General features: G+C 40.7%; 1 protein-coding gene across 1 annotated transcript; it reads left to right on the forward strand.

The window, feature by feature from the left end:
* Positions 1 to 507: 507 nt before the first annotated feature.
* On the forward strand, positions 508 to 26,587 carry impg2a (interphotoreceptor matrix proteoglycan 2a). The gene is made up of 22 exons (XM_079665788.1): positions 508 to 930; positions 1,018 to 1,239; positions 6,557 to 6,723; positions 6,804 to 6,829; positions 6,930 to 6,965; positions 7,410 to 7,456; positions 7,781 to 7,848; positions 8,408 to 8,563; positions 9,450 to 9,508; positions 9,614 to 9,634; positions 11,447 to 11,685; positions 12,801 to 12,835; positions 13,906 to 14,110; positions 14,358 to 15,718; positions 16,187 to 16,471; positions 16,563 to 16,782; positions 19,308 to 19,518; positions 20,874 to 21,062; positions 22,222 to 22,423; positions 23,128 to 23,207; positions 23,706 to 23,766; positions 24,571 to 26,587. The coding sequence occupies exons 1-21, from the start codon at positions 852 to 854 to the stop codon at positions 23,746 to 23,748; spliced, it is 3,951 nt and encodes a 1,316-aa protein (XP_079521914.1). The 5' UTR covers positions 508 to 851; the 3' UTR covers positions 23,749 to 23,766; positions 24,571 to 26,587.
* The last annotated feature ends 301 nt before the right edge of the window (positions 26,588 to 26,888 follow it).

The following is a 26,888-nucleotide window of genomic DNA, read 5'->3' on the forward strand; positions in this document are numbered from 1 at the left end:
CTCAGCTGCATGGCCAACCACATCGTCACTGTAATTTCTGTGTGGGGGTGGGTCTGTGTGTCTGTGTTTTGGGGGGGGTATTTGTGAGTAGCATCTTTCTACATTAGATCTAAGGTGATGCCCTTTTATTTAAGCAGCCCGATAAGCACTTTCTTTTGTCATTTGATCTTATTGCTTTCAGATTGATGTTTCTTTTCTTCCACTTAGAGCAGCAAACACACTTCCGCCATTATGATCTTCAAAGCCTGGATGTGTTTAATGCCATTTGCCTAAATAGGTAGAAGGGTGCTCTAAAAGTTTAAAGTCCTGTCCTTCAACTTGGGGACCAGGATTAATCATATTTTATTGGAAATGTGCTCGGTTCTTGCAGGACACATCCCAACAAATCTTGAGTTAGTAAATAATTATAATATCTGTATGTTTTGATGCATCTTTTTGATTGCTGTTGATTGTGTGGCCCTTGTCACCTCCTCTCTGTCCTTGTTTCCTCCACACAGCTACCTCTCTTCACAGTGTTGCTCCAGTAACTTCTCGGCAAGTTCTTCTAAAGGGCTTAGAGTAAACAGGATTAGAGAGCATTAAAAAATCCTCCTCTCTCCAAGAGCCATCTGCCTTTCTACCTCGGAGCTGTCCTCTCAGCACCGTGACCTACACCTCATTTTAGCTGTGGAAGAAAGCAGGAAACCATTGTGTCATATGGTCATCAAATGATTTCTTCACAAACTTCTGTTAATTTTCTGCGTCTGGAGATTTATGAACTATGCAAACTTGTAAGAAGCTGCTTTTGAGAGGACGTGCATATCTACTTGATCCTTTTCCAAGAAGGATTTAAACACAATCACGGAAGAGACATGAGCAACCTTTTCAGGAGATGTGTTTTCTCCTCTGTTGTTTTTAGTTTTGTGGTCCTATTTTTGGACATAAGGACAGGTATGTATAATAGTTAACTTTTAAACTAAGCACCCAAACAAGGGTCAAACATTCAATCTTAAATGTTTTTTTTTGTTGGTACCCCAGATGCAACAATGGAGGGTTCATCTATGGGTTCCCTGAGTGTGCCCTACAGTCAGGAGCTTTCAGAAGTTGTCGGTGCACCCGATGTGGAGGTTTCTGATGAAGGCCATGAAGTTGTCTCTCGGCGGAAGAGGAACATCCTTTTTCCAAATGGAGTCAAACTGTGCGCACAAGAGACCGCAGAGCAAGTTGTTGCAAACCACCTGAGCTACTTTAATCTCAGAGGTAAGACTGAACATGAATGAGAGTGGATCTCTGTGTACTGTGGATGGACTGCTGTTGTTGGGTTAGGTCCTCGTCCATCAACAACAATCACCTCACTTCCTAACCATTAAGAAGTAAGGTGATGAAAATAAAAGATCCTGCAAGTCTCTATAATGGGAAACTTTCTCTAAATAAGGATGTAGTTTCTCAAAATAATGATTAAGTATTGCAAAATGAGGACTTAGTATCTCAAAAATAAACGCTAACTGTTCTGTAAGAATGTTTTATGCTAGTTTAATGCTAGAAGTGGCTAATGTAGCTTCTACCTGCTAGCTTCAAGCTAAAATGTGGTAAAGGCTACAAAAGGAATGTTACATTGTTCTTCATAACTCCACACCTTCAGATTCTTTTCCATCAAACTGATATTTTTAAGCCCTTATAGTTTTTTTTTATCTTGAGTGACATTACTTGATTTCATACTGCTCTATGGTGTGTATGTACTTTAATCAGTGCTGTTTTAAACGTTTAACATAAAAATATACTTCACTTAACACTTAAACATCTAATGGAAGACAAAATGGATTTTTTATATTAGAAATGTCCTTCACATATAGTGTTTCCCACAGAATTTGATTCCCCCCCCCCCCGGCAAGACAAGCCAAAGGCCCCTTAACCTATTCGGGTGGTCCATGCATCCACCCCCCCCTCAAATAAGATAATACATGCGAATTCATGGCTTCATCGCAGACGCCTTATTCCAAAGCGACTTACAATAACCAATTACAGGGACATTCTCCCTGGAGTAACCGAGGGCTAAGTGCCTTACTCAAGGTCACACTAGTAGTGGTGTTCCAGGCAGGATTTGAACTCGCAACCTTCCAATCATCAGCCCACCTCACTATCCATTAGACCAGTGGTTCCCAACCTTTTTTGAGTGCTGTACCCCAAAAGCATTTCAATCCAACCTAAAGTACCCCCTACTACGCAATCAATCGTGGTGATCCCCAGGATATATTAAGTGTGTGTGTGTGTGTGTGTGTGTGTGTGTGTGTGTGTGTGTGTGTGTGTGTGTGTGTGTGTGTGTGTGTGTGTGTGTGTGTGTGTGTGTGTGTGTGTGTGTGTGTGTGTGTGTGTGTGTGTGTGTGTGTGTGTGTGTGTGTGTGTGTGTGTGTGTGTGTGTGTGTGTGTGTGTGTGTGTGTGTGTGTGTGTGTGGGGCTAAGGTGAAACTTGGGAGTGGAAGAAGGAGAGAAGTGACGAGGAGAGATAGAGAAGAGGAGGATATTTTTGTCTGTGTAACCCAATGCGACAATTAATGTGACACTTAAATCATATACAATCATAACTAATCATATACATTATAATAGCCATTGTAAGGTAACTCACCAATTAATGTGACACTTGAGCCTGTTTCTCCCTCATCCGTTTTGTGAGTCTGGGGGAGATTGTTGCAAAAGCTGTGACCAGGTTATTCTCCAAGTTGAGTCTGTTCCTGTGTTTAGTCTTGATGTGGGTCATGGCGGAGAATGTCACCTCACACAGGTATGTGGACCCAAAAGGCAACAGTTCATTAAGGGCATGTTTCCCCAATTCAGGATACTCCTTCTCCACACCACACCAGAACTGTGTCAGTGGTATGCTTGAGTACCTCATCTTCAGGCTTTTATCTGAGGACACATCTTTGAGGTCTTCTTGCAGTCTGGCGGGAATGCTGCTGTTAATGCACGTCACAAATGGATTACGCACCCAGGCCAGTGTGGATGACTTGTTGTCAATGTCATTCTTGAGCTTGGACAAATGTGTGTGTACTATTTTTACAATTGGAGCTCTGTCACATTCACCAGTAGCAATGTATGCGTTCAGCTGCAGGAAACAACTTGTATCCCCTTTTTCACATTTGCTCTGCCAGAGCTTGATCTTCTCCATGAATCCACACACTGTGTCTTACAAGCTAAGAACATTTGTGTCTTTACCTTGAAGAGAGAGATTCAGCTGGTTGAGTTTGCTGAACATATCAGAGAGGTATCCCAGCCGAGCTACCCAGTCAGCGTTGTCGAACATAGCCACAAGTGGGTGTGTGTGCTCCGACAGAAATGCCCTCACTTCATTGCGTAGCTCAAACAGCCGCTGTAACGTCTTCCCTCGGGATAACCAGCGGACGTCAGTGTGAAGCAGGAGCTGTTTATGTTCTGACCCACCGTCTTCACAAAGTGACTGAAACAGTCTATGATTCAAAGGCCTGGACTGTATGAAGTTGATCACTTTTACGGCATCATTCAAAACATCGTTTAAGTCTGGACTCATTCTCTTGCTAGCTAATGCTTCTCGTGAATCATGCAATGCGTCCATGTAACATCAGGGTTTACCTTTTTTATGTGGGCCATTAATCCATTTACTCTGCCGGTCATCGCCGCAGCGCCGTCTGTGCACACATGAGAGCAGGATTTCCAATCCAGCAGGTGTTGACAGAAAAAATTGTCAATAACGTTAAAAACGTCCTGTCCGGTAGTTCTCCCCGTGAGTTTCTTGCCAAACAGAATGTGCTCGTTCATCTCCAAAGTGTCTTTGTAACGCACAAACGCAATCAGTTGAGCTTCCCCACTGACATCCGTTGATTCGTCCAACTGCAAAGCGAACGTACCAGACGCTTTACATTTTTCCACCACTTGGTCAATAATGTCAATTCCCATGTCGTCGATCCGATGGCACACAGTATTATTTGACAACGGCACTTTCTTCAGGACATCAGCTGCTTTCTTATCGAACATAGTTTCTGCGAGAATTATAGCAGCAGGCAAGATTAGCTCTTCGGCTATGGTAAATGGCTTTTTCGATTTAGCAACGAGTAGCGACACGGCATAAGATGCCTCCAAGGCCTTGGTTGAGACCGATGACGCTTTCTTTAGTTTTTCTTGGCTTCCCTTAAATTCAGCCAGCTTTTGGTGGAAAAACTCTGCAGGCTTACACAGGCGGGATGTCTAGTACTAGGGTGCCGATGGTTTCATGCTATTATTAGAGAGCACGTCGCCAAAGATGAAACACATTGGCTGCGGTCACTCTGTAGTTGTGACCGTAAACCCGGAGAGCACATGTTCACCAAACTGACGATTCTTCACCTTCTGTTTTCATTTTCTTGAGAACGGGTTCTCCTGATTCAGCAGTATCACCTGTGCTGTTGTTTCTGGATGAACCAGCTCGACTCAGCCATTGATCCATAATGATTGATCCAGAAATGTTGATCTCAATAAACACCAGCGCATTCACTTGATAGGATGTTGATATTTTGCTAGCTAGCAAGAAAACCAGCGCGCCACTACAATGATGATGATGTAACACCTGACAGTCCGGCGGGAAGCTGAAAGCTGCTCCAATAATAATATATAGCCAGCAAATGATTACTTAATTTGAATGCCCCCAATTTTGGTTACATTATTACAGATTATGCATTATTCATTATTTGGGTACAGTTTTCCTGTAAAATATTTAATTAAAAAAGATCTAAAATCCAAATTTTTTTTTTTTTTTTTTTTAACTTTTCAAAATCTTTTCACGTACCCCCTCGGGAGCACCCACGTACCACTAGGGGTACGCGTACCCCTGGTTGGAAAATACTGCATTAGACTACCAAAAAAAAAAAAATTATAATATATATATATATATATATATTTTATGAGATCCATTTGTGGCGGACGATATTTAATTGTGGGGGCCCGCCTCAAATAAATCAATGCATGGGAAACACTGACATAGTTCTGGTGTAGTAGCAGAAACTGCAGAGGTGGACATCTCCAACTCTGGACACATAAAACCAAAACAGTCTGCATGGCTGGATTCCAGTGATGGCATGTAATTAAGTTCATTTAATGATACATTTTCTGTACAGAAGTGCTTTTCAATCTACACTGCTTTATACTATTACTTCTGTAAATTTCAGATACAAATGTTGTACTTTTTTACTATACTACATATATGTACCTGCACATTTGTATTTTTACATGGTGATATTAATGTGGCACAAGTGAAACATAATAATAATAACTTTAATTTATATAGCGCCTTTCATTAACCCAAGGTCGCTTAACAAGAAACATTTAAGGACAAGACATTAAGACATAAAACAGGGGGCAGAAATGGAACATGTACTAAAGACACCACTGCTAGATAAGAACATTTGTTTGTGTGCGTGTAATTTGTGTTCTTGACGCCTAAACAAACACTTTCAGTACACCAGGGGGTTGGCAGTAGTTGTGAAGCAAAATATTCAAGAGAAAAAAACAACATTCTGATTCATTACTGATTAAGAAACACTGTGTAATGTAAGTGCGTTTGAGTGGGCAGAGATCGAGCTGTTATTCCTTTCAATTAACTCCTGGACAGCTAGACGTAGACAGGGTGTCAGTGCCAACAGACAGTTTGTGACGCTCTGTCTTGTGAAAAGTGGAGGTGACTTATGTAAGACAGATTTGGATTTGCAGGTGACCACTAGTGTATCAGGTGACAGACAACGGTGATTACTGAAGAAGATTGGAGCACAGGTTTCATCGAAACACTTAGAACAGTGCCCAGTAGTGACAGTAACTCATGTAAGGGAGTTATGTCATGTAATTAATTGGCTTCCATTTATATGGCAACTACTCAAAGAGCTTTACCCTCACCTTCATACACTGTTGGCAGAGGCTACCACACTAGATAACTCTCACACGCAAACTCAAAGGGAGTTTTGACATGTTGATTGCATGGGCTGGGGAGTAAACTATCGACTTCCACAAGCTGACAATTGACATTTTAGGTCAACATGCCACTAGCAATGTGGGCCTTTTGTTTGGGCCTCAGAACTTCCAGCCAAAAATATCAAGGTCCATCTTTTTTTTGTATTAACTAAAGAAGATCTTATTCCTCTGTTAATTAGGTATTTCTTGCCTAGAGGACGCCTTCAAAATAATTGAATTTGTTTGTTTAAAGCTGAGGTGTCGCCCCAACCTCAAGGATTTAAAAAACAACTATGAAACGAGTTCTTAGTTGTGGACTTGACAGTCGTTGTTATGTCGACTGTGGTCTCTGTTTTTTTTTTTATGACTTCCAACTTGACTTGACTTGATCGAAATGTAATTATTTAAGGCTTAATATGGACATGCAATTGAAGACCCATGACTTGACTTGACTTGAGACATGATGACTCTCATGACTTTCTGTGTTCATTTAGGTTTTCAGTTTAGATATTTTGATGTTTTAGAATATTATTTAAGAGAATCTCTGTAACTCTGTAACTGAAATAGAGTTATTTGGACCAAATTACTTGATTGAAATTTCTAAAAGCTTGTCTTTCTCTGTTCTGTCCAGTGTGCCAGGAGACAATATGGGAAGCTTTCAAGATCTTCTGGGACCGCCTCCCCGAGCAAGAGGAGTACCAAAGCTGGATGAACCAATGCCAGGAGGGCACAGTCACAGCACAATATATTGGCAGCCACTTTAGCCAATCAGAGGAGCATCAGGCTCTGGTTAAAAAGGTAACATGCTTTCTTTTTAAAGTATATTTAAGAAATACCGAACACAATGTATAACTTTGCTTTTTTTTTTCTATTTCTAGAGAATGTCAGAACCAGGTTTGAAAAGGTAAAAGAAACCACTAATTTATCATTTCAATCATACATTCATTAATCCCATCATTAAGGCTATGTTTTGTAAATGCTACTTTTTTCCCCATTCTCAGTAGTGATGAGCCCAACCGGTCCTGGCAACATATGTGCAGGTAAAGTTATGAAGTCTCATCCACATTTTCACTCGTCTGTTATTACACATGGCTTCAGGCCAAGCTAAGCTAACGAGTTGCTGGCTGTAGATCATATTTAGCGTATAAATGTGAGAGTGGTTCCAATATGCTCATCTAACTCTTCGAAAGAAATTGAAGGTGTAATTGTATCTCCCAAGTTGTATATTTTCTTTTATCCTTATAGTATTTTTAAGAAATTACATATTTTCTATGACCCGGGGGCAGCTAGATCAACCTTTTGCTAAGTTAAAACCACTCTTATCAACGGAATAAAAAAAGAAAAGTAATTAAAAATGAAATAACATATAAAAGTAGCCACATTTGTAGACCCTACTCGTTCGTCTACATGTATGTGTTTGTGTGCTTATTATAATTTAGTAATATAATATCAGCACAGTTTCAATAATCTTTTACTTTTCACAGCACTCTGACACAGCGAACACCGGAAGCCGTTGAAGCTCCTGAGCTAGGTCAGTGACACTGTTAGCTTCAGGACGTCATGTGACTTTAATCACATAAGCATCCTCTTGTATCTGTACCTGTGCAAAAGCATTGTTGCTACAGGGTCAAACCCTTACCTTTTCTGTGTTTCCATGTAATTATTCCTACAATATTCCAGCTTTCTATGTAGAACGTAGGTGAATCTCTTCTGCGTGCTTGGAGATTGAGCTAAGCAGGTCGGGGTCAGGGCAGTCTAATCAGGAATCACAGCACCTGCCAAAGGTTAACGCACTTGAAATAGACAAGCACTCCTTTATTCAATCCTTTTTTTACACATGAACTCAACCACCCAGAGGACACAGTTGAAGGAGAGGAGGTGGAGGAAGCAGCCGCCGCTGTCCCAGAGGTGGAGGAGAGTCCAGTGAGTGCACACACACATTGTTTACAGATTCATTGTCTTTCACTAATGTGCACATGCAACTACTATAAGCCATAAGCGGAAGAAGTACATTACATTTCATTTGGCTGATGCTTTTATCTAAAGCTTGTTACAATAAGGGCAATAAATAATAAAGATACAAACTCAGAACAATAAGAAAGATGCAGATATAGTTGCTTCAAATAAGTCAGACCATTGTAACAATGATTGTTATCCTGTTTTCATCCCTAACAAAACGCATGCATTTTAATGTGTTAGTTTGTCATTGTGGAACCAATTTTGGAAATGTATCTAGAATACTGGTTAGGTTAGTAGTACAGTACTGCATTCTATCATACAAGTACATATGTCTTTATGTGTAAAAATTAAATAATAACTGTGACTGTTAAATAAACGAAGAAGATGAAAGGTAGAATATTTGCCTCTGTGTGCGTGAGATCTAGTAAAGCACAATTGTGTCAAATTATACTTTAGTAAATGTTTTTTTTTTTTTTTAACATTCCACTGCTGGATGTAACTGGGTCTCTGTCTCTTGGTACAGTTGAACAAAGACATCGCCGTGCAGCCTCTGACCCCCACGATGCAGGAGCAGGTGGTGGAGCTGAGCATCGTCCTGCCCGGGAAATCGTACAGCAACGACCTGGAGAATCCGACCAGCTCCCTGTACCAAACACTCAGCAGACAGCTCGCTCAAAAGGTTCCTATCTGGCTCCTTATCCTTCTCTGTCTGACTTTAAGACTCCCCTTAGTGCTACTGTGTCTTCGCTCCAAAACGGCGCTCACTATTTATGGTCTGTGATGGATGCATTGTTAGCTTTAATAACACACATTTAAACAGCAGCAGTAGTTTCACTGTTAGGGCAGAGTTCAAAAACGCTATGTGCTGAAAATACAGTGTTAAGACGTGTCATGGGAATAGATACACTTTTGCACAGGTACTCTGTTTGGAAGCAGCTTCAGTGGTTTTACAGGTACTCGGAAAATACAGTAAATTTGTTTCAGTGCTTTTCCCTGGCATCATAAACAAAAGCTTGATTTTATGCCTAAAAGGGAAGCCATTTCTCTTAATCTCTGACTTTTTTTTAATCCCAGTGGATATCTGCTATACACATAAAATCTTCTTTCCCCTCACATTTAAACACACACATAAACTCACGTGCCTTGTAGAGGTTGTGTAGTGGAGGACAAGGTAGTAAGAATAATGTAGGCAAGGGGAAATTGGAGGACAAGCAAGAAGACAAAGGCCCTGGGGATTTTCTGGCGTCCTCTCTCCGATGTATAAAATAAAGTGGGTCAGTGAGTCTGCAGAACAGAACAGTGTATGGATTGTTTTTTCTTAGTGCCTAGAAGCAGGAACCTGTAGACCAATAAAAAGAGTTGACCACAGTGCAGCAGTCTGCCTCCAGAGGAAAATAATCTGGGACACAGGACTCAAAACTTTCAGCTTCTTTGAACAAAATGAGTCCTTGGGGAACAGCAAATCTGAATTATTTTTGCCAAGCAAGTCCATTGTAACCTTGTAAAAAAAAGAAACAAACTCCTCCTGTGGCTTGTTTTTTAAAAAATCTTTTTTGTCCTTGCAGATTGAGGATGCTCTGAAGGGGCTTCCTGGATTTAAGAGTGTGTCTGTGAAGGACTTCAGGTCAGTCCCTTTGCTACAGTTTTTGCTGGATCTTGACATAATAAATGACCAAAAGTACCTCGACTCGTAGCACTAACAGTATTTCAATCTCATTGTTTTATGTAGGCCTCAGAAGGACGATGAAGGGTGAGTCATCTTTACGGGCCGTGGTAGTTAGACCTGGAATATTCTTGTATTTAAGCCCACAGATCCCTATCAACCATTCGTTAGCTAGATCTGTGTGAGTGTGTGTAGAGTCACCTTCCTCTCACACTGTATTTACCTGTGAGCGTGGGCACATGTCAAGGTGTTTCAGTAGTTTCCTGTTGATCTTAGTGTGTGGTCAATCACATGTTAAGTGGGATCAGGATGGGTTCACCGGAGTTATCATGTGCTATTCTATAGAGGAGATAATCCGGGCTTTACGACGCGCCGATCAGCCTCTGCGGGAATGATGGAGAGGAGAAGGGTTAGATATACTGTAAAAGAGATGTGTCAGGGGAGCAAAGGTGAAGACAAGCATAAGACAGGAATTTAAAAACATATAAATAAATGGAAGGAATACAATTTATTATGTGTTCTTGGTGGTGGAAGATCCTTTAGTACAGCCGAGGTACCAATACCTTATCGTGATAACATTTTTGGAAATAGCCTTTTGCTCTCTGGCAAAGAGTTAGCTTTGAAGATTGATGACATCTACACATCTGTAGGGTGTTAGCTTAGCTTAGCATACAGACTGGAAACTGCCGAAAGCCACTAGCCTGGTTATCAGGCTAAATCCACCGAGAAACTCCTCTATAGCATTTCAATGTGTTCATCTATCAATGTGGAACCAATTTGACCAACTATTTAAAGTCATGAAGTTTACATTTTTGTTTTAAGTTTTGAAACAATACAATTATAATAACTAAAAATGTTTGTAGTTGTAAAGTACAGCAACATCATGCAATCTACAATATCCAGTTAAAAGATATTCTGTATAATGAAAGTAAAATTTAGGGTATTTTTATAAAGCACTTCATCATTTGCATGAATGACGGGGAAGCAGAAGGTAAAAGGAAGGTCATTTTCTAAGCTTATCTTTACAATTTGTCATGTTTTCACAGTACTTAAGTAGATGTACTGACCTACAATCCACCCTGGCTTGCTAGAATTATATATATATATATATAGCTAAAAATGTACGTTTGCCATTTGTTTGCAAACATACGTGCATACTTATGCCTTCTTACAGGGATGCTGTAATTAATCTTGAATTCGCTGCTAAATGCAGATCTCACAGCACAGGAAGAGTAAATATGTAAAAATCTGTATGAAGCTAAAGTGGGAAAATTCCACTTGGGACCGAGAGGCACGTGCTCAGCCGTCCGCCAGAAACCCGACAAACTAGGTCAGATTTTGGAGGGCTCCAAGTTGTCAAATGAAGAATGAAAGATTGGATTTTTTTCAGGGCCTGGAAACTATTATGAGGTTTCCTTATTTATTATGATGATATTGATCATGCTGCTGACTCAGCTTTTTTTGGGGCCTACAGAGTAGAGCTTCTGCATTCCAAAGAGGAGAAAATTACCCCAGTGGTTAGTCATCTGCGATCCCGAAACAACTCTTTTAACAGGGTCGACGTTAAATCACAATAATGCTTGAATGATTTTCATCTTCTTTGACTTTTTTTCAAACTCTCTTATTATAAATGTGTGTATAGGATTGTGGGTATAGGATACATGTACAAATAGTGTAGGTGCATTTTAGAAATTAGCATATTCATTGGGAAATGCCCTTACAAAGCTTGGATTGGAAAAATTAAAACCTTCTAATCTCACTCAACAACTAATATTGTGCTAAAATATGCGGAATTGTCCAGAAGCCCCATATATGTAAATGAATGTAACACCTACAGATATATATGAAGATGCTTATGTAACTTGTTATGTGCATTAATATTGAATTGTCCCTGTGCAGGGGCGGTGTGGTGGTGGACTACGCTGTCACAGTGGTGGTGGATGGATCAGGAGTGAGCTTGGAACAACTGAACTACCTGACGCTGCAATCCAACCGGGTGGAGAACTCGTACCGTGAAGTCATGGAGCTCCCCACTGTGGTGTACGCCATCAGCGAGGTCAAAGACATCATCACTGGCGCCCTGCATAACAACGAGCTGGACACTGTTAAGACCAGCGGTGGCCAAAGCTCGTCTGCTGGTATTCCCCGCACTGTAACCGAACACACAAATGCCCCGTTTACAGCTATTTATTTAATTGGCATGGCAGCTGGGAACACATTGGCAGACTTAGTGCGTGCAGCGCAGGGCAATCGGCCAAATGTCATATCAAATACAGACACAGTAGACCCAACATTGACATTACAACATACGCTACACCACTTGAGAAAACATTCCAGAGTTTTAATAGTCTCATCTGTTTCTTATTTGTCTGAGGAGAGAAGAAACGTATTTAAAAGGAGTTTCAACTCAGAAGTTAATGAACAAAAGCAGACTCATCAGTTACTGGACCCATGTATTTACACTCAAATCCTTTCATTAAGTTGAGAAGAGAAGGATGTTTGAAATCTGAGCCTTTTTCTATACTTTAATCCTTAATTTTGGCTTAAACCAAGCATATGTTTCTGATTCAGTAGTTTACCGGACTTATAATGTGCAATATTATTACGAAAAAGTTAGAATTGTGGCACCAGAAGACACAGAAGTAAAGAAACACTCAAATGGTCACACAGGGAGATCTAAACTTCGACATCTGTTAGAGTTACTCAGTAAATAGGTTAGCTACCCCCTACTTCTGGCCTACCGTAGGTCCTTCTCCAGAAATGTGAAGAAATTGAATGATGTGATAATGTCTATAGCATCTTTCTTCCTCCTGTGTGATTCCTCCCTGCTCATGTTTTGGAGAGAATGCGTGTCATTAGTTTACTGTGTTAGCGAGCTTCCCTGGAGATGCTGCTAAGGCTCCCTTTAATTAGAAGCTTTGAATGTGAAATAATGGCTAAACACTCTCATATGGCTGACATGTGGGTCTGGGGAACCTAAAGGCACCGCTTGGCTTTGTTTTTCTGCTTTAGGGGAGATACAGTAATAGCCTTGGCCCCACATCGGCTGATATTCAGTCCAGATTTTTGCACTGATTTGTAGATATTTCCCCCCTCAAGGTAATGTCAAAACGAAGGCTGTCAGTGCTGAAATGGAATCGGGTTAAAAAGATTCTGCAAACTCCTGCAGCCTTGATTATTTTATATATATGGCACATGCGCATGTTGTGTGTCAGTGTGTATTAATATTTGTTTCCCCCACCTGGCTCCACAGTGTCTGAGTTCCCTGCCGCTGCAGATGGAGATACGGTGAGTTAACAAGTCACCTCCACTGTCATGACAGCATCTCTCTTTGGGGGGTGCTTGGAGCGGATAAATCCCTTTTTGTTTAAGGAAGCTTGACGCCTGTAGTACTGATGTTGTGAAAACCTTTAACTGGCTTGAGATGTTATCAGGACCAGTGCAGGTAGCGGATGAGCCCACCAATGAGGATGAAGTGAGGCTTTGAGGATTACTTTGACTTTTGCTCTAATAATCCACTGCTATTCTGGGGAAAAAAGCTACAGGGCGCCGCACTACTGAGAATCAAGAGGCGAGACAGCACATATGAGTTTATTCAGACAAGTAATAACATCTTTAGTCTGTGCTGTCTTGTGGTTGACTGTGCGCTTTGATAGTAATCAGAGTTTGGGTTGCACTTAACGTGTCTGCCGGTTCACTTTGTAGCCCAGCTCCCTAAGTGATTAATTTGACTCATTATATGAGTTGGGAGAGTTTGGAAAACTTCTCACCAACAATTGATTTGCAGGCAAGAGCCCAGAGCTTCTGTGCCACCGAAGCACTTTTCTGCCCCTGTTCGATTTGGTACAATTTAAATTCAGCTGCTGTTTTTTGAGTTGAGAAAAACAAGTGGCTGAAGCATGCCACCAAAATAATTATAGACTTTTCCCAGTTCAGTCGACTTGCCAGTACTGCTTTATAGCTTGTTATTAAATAATTATTTTAATAATTAAATAATCCATTTCAAATGTATAATAATGTTTATCTGTAGAGTTACAGTTACTTTCTTGTAGAGTGAGATTTTTTTTTATTTTTTTAGGTTAGCATAGTGTGCTCAGAACAAACACCTTTCCCAGCTATACTAACCAATTTTCCTCTGGGATTATTGAAGTATTTCTGATTCCGAATATTCAATTTCCCTGTGTCTATCTTAAAGTCAATTCATTTTTTGCCTAAACATTTCATTTTAGACACAAGCGTTGTACCTACTATACATGAAATGGAAACCACAGAGTAGCCACAGTAGCTGTTGTTGCATGACACACTCACTGTGAAACAGTGCCAATACCTTTAGATAATGAACTCTGTTTGTGATGCAGAATACTGCTGCCGATGAGCCACCAGAGGTTACGATCCTAGAAGAGGACGCTGAGGACGTAGAGGACGTCGACAAAGTCGGCGTTCTGCCTGACGTCTCCGAAACCAACAGAGTGGAGAACAACGAAAACGACATCATTATCCTGGAGGAGAGTGCAGCTGTGTCTCCTGATTCTGTCAATACAGATAGTGAACTTGAAGCTGATAGTAAGTGTTTATACCTAACATACACATTTGCAGTGTATCCCCCTGTGGTGCTTTTTCCCTACAATGATACTTCTATTGTTTCCTGCTTTGTTTGCGCTGAAATAACTTGTGAAACTGATCATTTTTTACACTTCTCACTTCTCATTGTGTTGATGTTAACCAGATAGATCTGTGGATCTTTACTTAGGTAGCCAGTTTCTATAAAAAGAGAGATTGAGACAATTTTCTTCTGTATTTTTTTTCCCAGGCATTGCAGAGGAGGGTCTGTTACTCGGGGACATTGTGCAGACTCCTGCAGTAGAAACCCCCGCCGCAGAGGAGCTCCCAGCCGAGCTGTCGGAGGTTACACTTCATGAACCCCCAGTGGATCAAGAGGCCTCTGGAGTGGGCACAGACGACCTGAATAACCTGCTCGAGCCACCTACAACCACAGAAGAAGAAGAAGAAGAAGCAGCAGAGTCTCTTGAGGAGACTGACCAAGAAGATGGGCTGATAACGAAAGATTTCGCCATCAATTCCGAAATCCCAGAGGATAATGAGATGTCCTCAATCGCAGCTGAGACCACAGAGGAAGAAGAAGAAGGCCTGTCTGTCCTGGTCTCACCTCCTGAGACTGAAGAGGAAGCGACTGAAGCACCAGAACCGTTGGCAGAAGAAACAGGTGAAGAATCTGTGGAACAACCAGAAGAGCAACCAGCAGAACAACCAGCAGAACAACCAGCAGAACAACTAGAAGAGCAACCAGCAGAGCAACCACAAGAACAACTAGAAGAACAACCAGAAGAACAACTAGAAGAGCAACCTGCAGAACAACTAGAAGAACAACTAGAAGAGCAACCAGAAGAACAACTAGAAGAGCAACCAGAAGAACAACTAGAAGAGCAACCAGAAGCGCAACCAGCAGAGCAACCAGAAGAACAACCAGAAGAACAACCAGAAGAACAACCAAAAGAACAACTAGAAGAGCAACCAGAAGAACAACTAGAAGAGCAACCAGAAGAACAACTAGAAGAGCAACCAGAAGAGCAACCAGCAGAGCAACCAGAAGAGCAACTAGAAGAGCAACCAGAAGAACAACTAGAAGAGCAACCAAAAGAACAACCAGAAGAACAACTAGAAGAGCAACCTGCAGAACAACGAAAAGAACAACCAGAAGAACAACCAGAAGAACAACTAGAAGAGCAACCTGCAGAACAACGAAAAGAACAACCAGAAGAACAACCAGAAGAACAACCAGAAGAGCAACCAGAAGAACAACCTGCAGAAGAGGAAGACAATAATGTGGTGCTGACCATTCCTGAGGAACCTGTGGCGGAAGAAGGTGTCGTGGAGGAAGCAACAGAGAACGAGGTAGAAGAGGCTGCACCTGAAGCTCCTCCTGTGGAGGAAGAGGGCCCGGCAGCTCCAGAGCTCTCCACAGAGGATCTGACAGACGATGAGATCCTACTTGTCAACGTTGATGAACTAGAACCACTAGTGACGGACTCTCTGAACCCGGTCCAACCCACTGCCCTGTCCCCAGAGAAGGAGTCGCCCTTCACCCGCATCTCTGATATTGACACCGCCCTGGAGGAACAACCTGACATCATCGTCCCTTCACTGGTGGAGGTAAAGCAAGAAGAATTGAATTTTAAAAAAGTGGCAAAGTAATGCCCAATTTGATATAATAATAAAATAACAATAAGAACATACTTTATTGATGTTACTACTACTTCTATTACGAACAATAATAATCATTCAAAAATAGATCAATAATAATAATAGCTTCTGTTTTTACGAAATCTATATGATTTTTTAAAATATTTAAACGGATAAAACTTAAAAGAAAACATTTTGTGGAACGTATCTGAGCTTTAATATTGCTGTAGGTCCCCAGTTAAAAGTACAATGTAAATAGGTCAAGTTTTATTTATAGAGCACTTCATATAACCAGGGCTAGGTCAATCAGTGCCTTTTATATGTAATCAGCAGGATCTTATAGCTTCATCTGAATTCAAGAGGAAGCCAAAGAAGGGATTTAAGAACAGCTGGTTCTTGTTAATAACTTGGCAAGTCTCTCCTTTTTTACTGCCCCAGATCCAGACCACTGACGGAGGCTTGGAAGGTGCCACTAATGGAGACAGCGACTATGATGTGATCCATTATGGTTATGAGTTGATTAACCACACAGAGGAGGGCAGCACTGGCTTTCCCTTTGGTGCACACGGCACGGACCAAGTCAGTATCGCCATGCCAGTGAACCCCGGACGAGCACTGATGGTGTTCTTCAGCCTGAGGGTGACCAACATGATCTTCTCAGAGGATCTCTTTAATAAGAAATCCCCAGAATACAAAGCTTTGGAGCAACGATTCATAGAGCTGGTAAACTCCTGTCATTTACTGCACTTGATTATCAGCATTCCCACTGTTGTGTTGTAACATCAAACCCTTTTTTTTTGGTATGTTTTCCCAGCTTGTGCCCTACCTGCAGTCCAACCTCAGTAACTTTGAGAACCTGGAGATCCTGAACTTCAGGAACGGGAGCATCGTGGTTAACAGCCGGATGAAATTCGGAAAACCTGTTCCACAAACCGTTACCACCACCGTCTATCTGATCCTGGAGGACTTCTGTAACACAGCCTACCAGACCATGAACCTGGCCATCGATAAGTACTCACTGGACGTAGAGTCAGGTTGGTTCTCACGATATACACTGTGTTTTGATCTAGACAACTGTGATATCGTGAATTGTTTAATGATTGTTTTAGATGTTTCTTTAAGGAAAAACAAGTTGTTGCTTTATGCAGAGAGTTCAATTCCAGAACCTATTAGGGCCGTACCCGAATATTAAAATATTCGTTCGTTGGAGTACTATTCAGGTTTGAATTTCGTTATTCGGATATTCTTTCTTTTTTTCAGCACTGTTGTTGCCAAATTGAATTTATTGAAAACTCCAATATCAACGTAAGAGCTTGTGCCTCTTCGGGGGGTGCTAACACTTAACCATAAACGTTATCGTTTACTTTCTCCGCCCTTATATATAGATATTGCTTTTTCTCCGTTAATCTCTGTCACGTTGTTTCCATAGCAACAACAACTTCCTGTCAACAGCGCTAACTCTCCTTCAAAATAAAAGCATGTCCATACAAAATAGGAAGTCAAGTCAAATAAGACTTAAGACATATACAACTGCAACGAAAGTAACAAACACAATGCAATATCCTTTTCAATTTCAAAGAACACAAATTGGGTTGTATACATTAACAAATAACTATAAAATAACAAAATGAATGCCGTGAATAAACCGAAATACACGTGTTGAAGCGGTTAACTGCTGATTCGCCTCATGTCTTTGCGGGAAACTACAAATGAAGCGAGAGCGAGTAGATGGATATTTCAACTTAGCATTAAAGGTACTGATCATAATTCCATTGTTGAGGTCTACTAAAGTAGATTTATATTGTGCAATTTTCCAAACTCACATTGGTTTCTCATACAGCATCTCTGTATAGTATGTGTATTCACTCTCTGTCCTAAACGGCTTGTTGGAGCTCCTGCCCCCCCCCTCCCTGTGAGCCCAGTGGCCGTCTGCGACACAGCAAGTCACAGCGAAACCCAGCCCGAGCTCACACACACACACACACACACACACACACACACACACACACACACACACACACACACACACACACACACACACACACACACACACACACACACACACACACACACACACACACACACACACACACACACACACACACACACACACACACACACACACACACACACACACCTGCAGCCTGGCTGGGAGTTGGTGTGTATGCTCACACACCAACTCACAGCCTCGCCGCGTCCCGCCGTCTCGGGGAGGAAAAATCGGCGGAGCTGCAGCTGAGAAAAGATTGAGTGTGTGTGACGTAACGTAACGGCTCCACGGATTGGTCCATTTGGGTATGGGCACGTCACTGTACCCAGGAAGAAAACAATGGAAAAATAGAAATGTCCAACGAGGCGTTCTGGGGCAGCATAGACAGGTCTTTTCTGTGTTAGAGTTGTACTCGCTACAGGGTGTACTTTGAGGGTTTGTGACTCTGCAGACCGTTGCAGAAAAAACCTTCATAACACACAAGGGGGCGGGTAATAACCGGAAAAGCATGACATGGGACCTTTAAAACTAGAAACGAATAGAAACAGCTTGCCTGGCTACGTCAAAAGCTGAAAAATCTCTGCACGGATTTAACTTGTTAGCCAAAGAGCTTTAGACGTGCTGGTAGGCAGATTATGTGGCGCCAATCTTCTCATCTAACTCTCAGCAAGAAGCCGTAATTCCCAAAATGATGAACTATTCCCTCAACGGCTGTAATCGGAGAGCATTGTTTTATAATATAATCTCAGTAAACAAGTGTTGAGTGACATGCTAGTGTGTCAAAAGGCCTGGGAAAGCAGGTGTTAGATCCTTGTCGTGACACTTGTATCGACAGCTGGGTTGAGATGATCAAGGCTTCCCTGGACAGCAGCCAAGTTTACATGTATCATTACTGCACTTTGACCGGCTGATTACTGCGTGCAGCTCTGGTTTCACATGTGTGAATTATATTGCCATTTTTTTAACTAGGGAGCAAGCATGAAATCTTCTGTGCTCTTTAAACATTTTTTTGCATTTCCTCATGTGGTATCGGTCTCCAGGCTTCTGTGCGTGACACCATCAGCCAGCTTGAAATGGGCAATCTATGATAACAGTGATTCATGCTTGTGTTCTGTTTACAATCATTACTGAGCTGTCATAATCTGTCTGATCACTGCCAGCGCTCATTGCTGGATCCCAGCATGCATTAGGGCTGCATTAGAATGGAAGGAACCTTTGTATGTGTCTGTGAATATCCTTTTGTGCAACAATGGACTATTATTTTGTTGAATTTAATACTTTTTTGGAGTTGAATAAACTAATATCCCTGTTAATCTAAAGGTGCATAGCAGAACTCAAAGGGTGAAAAATGCTGTTGTTTTTGGTGTCATTTAAAAGAGTTATTTAACCTTTTGGGAAAATATGTTTTTCAAATGTTCGTCTTTGAGAAAGGGTTAGGGTATAATATACTCTCCTCTTTAAAACTGTGATCACTACATGAGAGTTTAACAACCTGTAGATGACCTGCATGTTACTGCTTATCCTGATAACCATTAAAAGTCAACACTACTGTTTCTTTTTGATTTCCAGGGGATAAAGCCGACCCCTGTAAGTTCCAGGCGTGTAACGAGTACGCTGGGTGTAAGGTGAACAAGTGGTCGGGGGAGGCAGAGTGTGTCTGTAACGCAGGATACTTCAGCGTGGACAGCCTTCCCTGTCAGAGCATCTGTGACCTGCAGACTGACTTCTGCCTCAATGACGGCAAGTGTGACATCATCCCCGGCCAGGGAGCAATCTGCAGGTGGGTGTGGATTAGTGGGAAATGATCTGCGTAAGTGTGTGTGCGGGAAAAAGAGGTCTGATCTTAATCACAGAAACAGATTTTCAGCGGTTTTGGCAGAAGGTCAGATTCTTAGCTTCTAGTTTTGACGTTGCTTGGCTGTATGTTGATGATGTGGAGTTTCAGAAGCATATTTTTTATTTGGCTCCTTATACTAGGGATGTGAAATGTGCAATAGCCTAATGAATTATAATCATAACCAACTGCATAGAATAAACATTTATTTGCATCGTAGTTGGCTACGAATAACAATGAACTGTCTTAAAATGTTTATATTTTCTGGCTTAAATCAAGATTGTTTTAAAGAAACTCACGTCAACATTTTGAATAAACTTTTTTTATTTCACTATGCTCTCTGGTACTGAATGTACTGAAGAACAATAAGCAACCTCAGAGGAAGCATTATTACCAATATTTGATTAATATTGTGATCCATTTTTCAACTCCTGGATGCAAAATATCACATTTTGGGTCAGTGAAGTGTTTCTTATTATGTGGCGTTTCAACACTTTTCTATTTATTTTCTTATCTCAATTATTTCAAAATTGCCATCTGTGTGTGTTCTTGTTAATGTTTATGTCTTAACATGTTTGTGCATGTTGTCCAAACAATCATATGCACGCGTCAATGTGTGTAACATGACGTGCCAGAAATCGCAATCAGTCACAACATGTTCTCTGGCCGTGTTGAAACTGATGTATGTGGTGCACTTTAAATTGAATAATTATAAACAGACAGAGAGGCGGCTGTGTGCCAAGATGAATGTGAACCTTTGATTTACTCTCTCCACAACACCATAAAACACGCAGGCAGCTCCAGATGCTGTTTGATTGTTGTTTACTTCACGCCTTCCAACCCAAAGTACTGCGTCGCTGAACCGAGACAGGAAACAGACTAGATGAGTTGTTTTACTTCAAAACAAGGATTTAATGACACATACAGAACATTATAATAGTTGTTGCTGACGATCTCAAGACAAACAGGATTCAGGATTCAGCCATTTTTTTTTTTGTATATACTAAAATCATTAATAAACACAACATTAGAAATAAAAAATAAAGAACTATGACGTTGTTTTTCTGCTGTTCCCCTAATGCTTAAATAATTTTAAAAAGGAATTGGTCCGTGTCCAGTACCCTATTTTTGTTTTGGAGTGGAAATGATTGTTTTCTTTACTAATCCAAAACAACAAAACATAAAAAGGGAATAAATGACAGAGATTCTATAATACCTTCATGTCAATCAGGTCTATAATGTTCTTGAATCATTGAGTGATTAAATCGTTTTAGCTGACAAATTCTCCATTTTATCATCAGGTGTCGTGTCGGGGAGAACTGGTGGTACAGAGGAGAGCACTGTGAGGAGTACGTGTCTGAGCCGCTGGTGGTCGGCATTGCGATTGCCTCAGTAGCTGGATTCCTATTGGTGGCGTCCGGAGTCATCTTCTTCCTCGCCAGGACGTTACGGGATCAGTACGACAAGGATGAGTCAGAGGACCCCATACGGTGAGACGATCCACTTACCATATGGCTCAGCAGCCCTCGATCATTTAGGTCTAGCAACTAATCCAAATAATACAGATTTTGCATGTTTACTTACCAGTGAGGGACACGGTGAGAAACCAAAAGGACCATGATTGTGATTGTAACCTAAACAAATAATTGTTCTGACAGGAAAAAAATACTTCTTCAACTTCCTAAACTCAACTTCCTAAACTCAACTTCCTAAACTCTGGAGAATCAGCTTGCGTTGTGTGTGTGTGGCTAACCTACAGATCCACTGTATTTATTTTACTTTGTACTTATTTTGGAGATCTAAGATGTTTCCAAAGATTACAAATATGTCAGGCTCAATTTTGTATGCACAAAAAATAATGCCCAAGAGACCAATAACATTTAAAAATGCATTCATATAAAGTTCACATCCAAAATGTGCAATTGAATTGTGACACCAGCTGAAACAGTATACATATGTGACCCTGAAAAAGCTAATTAAATGATAAATTACCCCGTCAGATTGTTTTTCCATACTGAGCAAAAGCTGTGAAGTGTATACTCCAAAAATAAACAAACTTTACTTTCAGTTTGATAGTGAGCAGAAACCCTCACATTTAGTGTGTTTGAAGTTTTTCTCAGCTCCACGTAATCCTTTTTGGATTAAAGGAGCCTGGTTACTTTCTTCAGGGGACAGAATAAGTTGAAACACCCCATGAATGTATCCTCAGTTAGACGGCCAAAATGATCCACGGCACCATCCCATTACTCCTGTAGACTTCAGGCAGGAGGGCTACCTTTTTCTGGATATCTTTTTCCTCCTGTGCTGCTTTGATCCAGACACAAAGATACACAGAGTATCTGTTCACCATCTATCTCTTTGCGTTTGTGTGTGCGTGTGTGTGCCTGGCACGGTTTCCAAAGCACTCCGTGAAGAATCACTGTGCTATAACCTAAGCCAGTTATCTGATCAGAAACGCTGCTGATCTAATTCTAAAAAGCTCACACACAAACAGTCACACAATAGCTTCTCCAAGACAAACAAGAAAGACTTATCTGAGGTTAATGAGGGTTAGTCTCTGCTGAAGTCAGATTCAATGCTGCTCAGTCACCTTTTTTTCTGGCTTCCTTGACACTGTGACGTGGACTGATTACTTTTGTTGCTCCGCAGGCGAGCAGAGAGTGTCCCGTCTCTCGAGAGGGCGACTAAGTACAACCCCATGTACGAAAGCGAGGCCACCACAGGCTACAGCCACTACTACCGCCGCTATCCTGAAGCTGCGGTGTACAGCAGTGCCAGCGCTGAGGCCTCCACTGACTTCAGCAGCGAGGAGATACGACACATCTACGAGAACAGTGAACTGACCAAGGAGGTGCGTGTGTGGGCTGCTACCCATGGGTATACTTAAAATATTTCCAAGCAGCATTGAGAAACGTAATTGTTCTTATTACTTTTAATATGAAGGGAACTGTTTTACCAGATGTCCTACTAAGTTTCTAGTGGGTGATCAGGTTTATTGGCGATCACAGAGAAATTAAGAGGTGACCAGTGATGAAAAAAATACTCTTAACTTAAGTAAAAGCAGCAATATGATGTTGCAGAAATGTTAACAAGTTACAGTCCTACATTTGAAACTTTTATTTTTGAAAAAAAACTGTGGGAATTGTCCCAGTCCTTTCAAATTAACCATCCACTTGATATTGGATGGTTACTGTGATTGCTAACATACTCTGAGTGCCTTTTTGAAGCACAACTGAAGCACAACTGAGTACAGTTATACCAAAGTGAAGGCCAGAGATGTGCCAACGCCATCTGGATGCTGGATGGTAGTTAATGACACCGGACGGGCACATCCTGTCCCACATGGATATTTGACCTGACAAGGATCTGAATTGGGAAATATCAGGTTGTAAACTTGCTCTATTACCAACTGGGATTTTTGCCATTAAATAGGAACCTCATTTGTTTTTCTTATGGAGTGTAAAATGTCACGTTTTGTTTCAGCCCCAGCCGGTTCACTTTTTATTTGCCTGTGATGTAATGTTCCCTCCCGACTGATACCATGTGTTTCTGCAGGAAATCCAAGACAGGATACGCATCATTGAGCTCTACGCAAAGGACCGACAGTTTGCAGACTTTGTACGGCATCATCAAGCGTAAGTGCCTCTCTTGTTTTTCCTATCGTACCGCAATGAGATAAACACATGGACCAAACTAACCAGTATATGAGGAAAACGGGAAGTGAGTTTGAGATACAGGAGTCTGGTCAAGATTCTGCTGAAAAAATTGATTAAATTGTTTGTTCAGAGCTGGGGGAAGACGAAGAGTTCAAGCCACACTAAACCAGTTGGGAAACGGATTTATCATTCTTGAACCCTCACCAATCAGGCCCTGAGCTGATTCAATAAGACAGAAAGCATTAGTGGACACAGGCATTCCTCCGTCTGCCAACAGTTTGGCAGTAGCAATGCGTCTGAGTGTAAAAGTGGAGGTTGTTTTAAGTCTTATTTGGCTGTATATCCCCAATCTGTTTGCCAGATAGATGCTTCTTGCCAGATAAACCTGAGTTAATATGTGGGTACATTCATTAAATAAAGTCACTGGTTTACCTACAAAGCTGAAATACAATGTGTGTGTGTTTATATGTTCTTCAGTGTTGTGGACACACGCAGAGAGAGCTCCTCTGCACACACATGAAACTCTCCTGTGAATAAGGTAACTTTTCTTGATTGAAGAATGTGTAGCAGCTTATACTTTCAATGACTCGTCCTCCTGAGATATTTGACACAAATACCAGCCTCACTATGTTTAAATAAAAGTGAAATACATAATATGGGGGTACAGTATGTGTACTCAAAGATTTGGAAGACTGGTAGAAGTTCATATTGACCTCTAAAAAAGAAAATGGTGGCAGATATAATATCAAATACAGTAGATTACCAATGGTGCTGCAATCAATAAATACAATAATACATACATATTACATTAACAGTTGAAGGAAAGTGTGCATATGCTTATATAATGCATATCAAAAAATAGCAAAAGAAGTTAAGCTCTTGCAGTTTTGAACACAGAACTGCAAAATGTATTTAAATAAACGGACAGTGCCAGACTATTCCTTGGCGAGGAGCAGTTAAAGTAATTGCTCCATATCAAGACATTTTCCAGTACAAATTCAGGCTAGCTGTGTCTATGTGTTTCCCTCGTGCCAACCTTAGCTGCGGTCTGTAGCTTCATATTTACAGACTGGAGAGTGGTACGCATCTTCTCACTTTAAAAAAAATAACAAAACGTATTTCCATACAATTCCAACAAAAAGTTAGATCATTCGTGGGCTCGCAGCATATTGAAGCCTCATAAGTCAAGATAGAAAAGGTGTTTCCATGAGCTTATGGAGAAATTCAAGTGAGACATTGTGTTGGCAGAAAAAAAGGATATGATTGTAGAAGATTAGTGTGTATATCTAATACATAAAAAATGTGGACACTGCATACTCACTCACCTTTTCCTACTGCACAGAAACATGCCTCTATGCTAGAAAAGCGAAGACTCTCCCCTTTCTTCGTCATGGCACTCACAATCTGGACTGGTTAAGACGGACTCATTCAGCACGCTGCTCTTTATTTCCTCGACCAACGACCCCTTTCTGTTTCTACGTATTTCCCCGAAGTGTTGACTGTTCTTCCTCCTTCCTTTGTGCCTTCTCTTGACTGGTCGAGCTGTGTGTGACATCACGTGTTGCTACTGGATGTGTCCCTCTGGACTGCATCCTACTACTTGAAATGTTCATCTCAATACTGTCTTCAGTAGTACTTTTGTTTAGTGGAACAATCGGTCTGTCAATTCTTAGAGGGAACAACTTTAAGACTGTGAATATGTAAATAGTGTCTCTGTGAGGTTGTTTGCTAGTTAAGATGTTATTCTCTACTTTTTTGTCTCTATAAAACTTAAATTACTCTTCAAGTCTTCTCAGAAAGGCCCTGAGAGAACTGCTCTTCTAAGGACAACGGTGCTATTCTGATTCGTAATGTGGTGGTCTATGAGGACTTTTCTGGTTGTGACTTACATAAAAGGATTGATAAAAATATCATAACATAGGGAGGTGTGTGGCGCAGTGCATTGGTGTTCGGATCAGGGGGTCACAGGTTCAAACCCCACTGCAGTCAGCATGTTGTTGTGTCCCTGAGACACTTCACCCCAAATTGCTCCTGTGGAGATTGCCCACAGTGTTGAGTATGTAAGTCTCTTTGGATAAAAGCGTCTAACAAGTAACAGGTAATAACTGTCTCACAGTAGCCGTTAGCTTAGCTTAGCATAAAGACTGAAAACAGGGGTCAAATTTCTTAACTCAGGCTGCCCAAATGTAACAAAATCTGCATATACTTAAGAACATTTATATTTTACAAAGAATATATAAAGTGTCAATCATGCTTATTAGTGCTGGTAGATGGATTTTGTTATGTTCAAACAGAACTAAGCTAGCTATTTCCTTCTGTTTTTAATTTTCCAGTCTTTTTGCTAGGCTATGCTGCTTGCTTGAGCCAATGCACAGATAATAGTGGAATACATTTTACCATTTAAATCTCTATAAATAAGGGTATTTCCCCAAATGTCAAGCTATTACTAGAAGTTAGCAACATTAAGTGGCAGTGTATGTGTTATTGCTGATCATCAATGTAAAAGCACACTTTCACAATTTTAGCGAATTCCAGCAATGTTCTTTCTTTTGACAGGGGATTTCTCTGCCGTTTTTACGTCTCCTTTTATTAGAAGCTTTGGTGTATGTTTGTAAAAGTACGGCGTGGTAGACATAAGAAAGTGAAAACAGTGGTGATGGGAGCATGAAACCTCTATAGCTCTGGGATCCAGAAATAAGTGAAAACACGTTTCAGTGGAAAAATGCTCCGGGGCAAGCGGCCCTGGGATTTGATGAAATGGTTTGCTTTCAGATGTCAAATGTAATGCAACTGAAAAGCAGGCTGATAAACAACATGCTCTCTTTGGAATGACAACCTCAAGCTGAAGTCTCCCGCTGAAAAAACCTCAAGGTTACAAGCAATTCCTTTAAAAAAAAAAAGAAAAAAAGAAAAACATTTCTCCTTTGACTATGTGTTTGGCTATGATCCTGCTGTTCATTCTGAAAGCTTGCAACAGACTATTTGCAGCATTCAGTTTGTAAGAGTCCGCAGGTTTTTTTGATTATTGTCGGCAAGTGTGCCCATCAGAATCAGATCCATATATTATATTTTAGCTTCTTGTTTACATTTACAAGCAACAAACACCGGTGAAGCAGACTCTTGTGACGATTTCATGCCTTTTTTAATCTGCAGAGTCAGTTTAATTTTTTTGTGCATGCTTTTTTATGGTATCTGCATACAGTTTATGTCAACATCTGCCACCTGTACAAACGGACAGTCATCCCATACAGTTTTGTCATGTAAATAACATTGAAGGTATTAGATATTTCATAGTTCTAGGATGTAAATCATGTGTGTCTCAAATGTTTCAATAAATGAACATATTTTTATACTGATAACTGTTTCACCACTTTAATAGTGTTATCAAACCGTGCAGCTGTGTAAATAACTAATACAACTAATTGTAACATTACACAAATACAAAATGTAAGTAAACTACAGACTGTGGTCGGTGGTAAAAAGTAACTTGGTACATTTACTTCACCATTGTACTTTAGTACTTGATTATTTTAGACAACTTTGTAAAATAACATGTTTCATTATTAAATTAAAATTGCCCAAAAGCCACATTGGCGAGCAACAATACATTTTAATCTTGAAAAAAACGAATTATGTAAAATATATTTTTGCTTAATTGCT

This window comes from Notothenia rossii (genome assembly GCF_949606895.1).
Source record: "Notothenia rossii genome assembly, chromosome: 2".
NCBI lineage: Eukaryota > Metazoa > Chordata > Actinopteri > Perciformes > Nototheniidae > Notothenia > Notothenia rossii.

Excerpts from the sequence above, each read along its gene's own strand:
- impg2a (XM_079665788.1), top strand. The coding sequence starts at position 852 with ATGAGCAACCTTTTCAGGAGATGTGTTTTCTCCTCTGTTGTTTTTAGT. Across the intron at positions 9,509-9,613 it reads GTGTCTGTGAAGGACTTCAG|GCCTCAGAAGGACGATGAAG; the intron begins GTCAGTCCCTTT and ends TGTTTTATGTAG. Across the intron at positions 16,783-19,307 it reads CTCACTGGACGTAGAGTCAG|GGGATAAAGCCGACCCCTGT; the intron begins GTTGGTTCTCAC and ends TTTGATTTCCAG.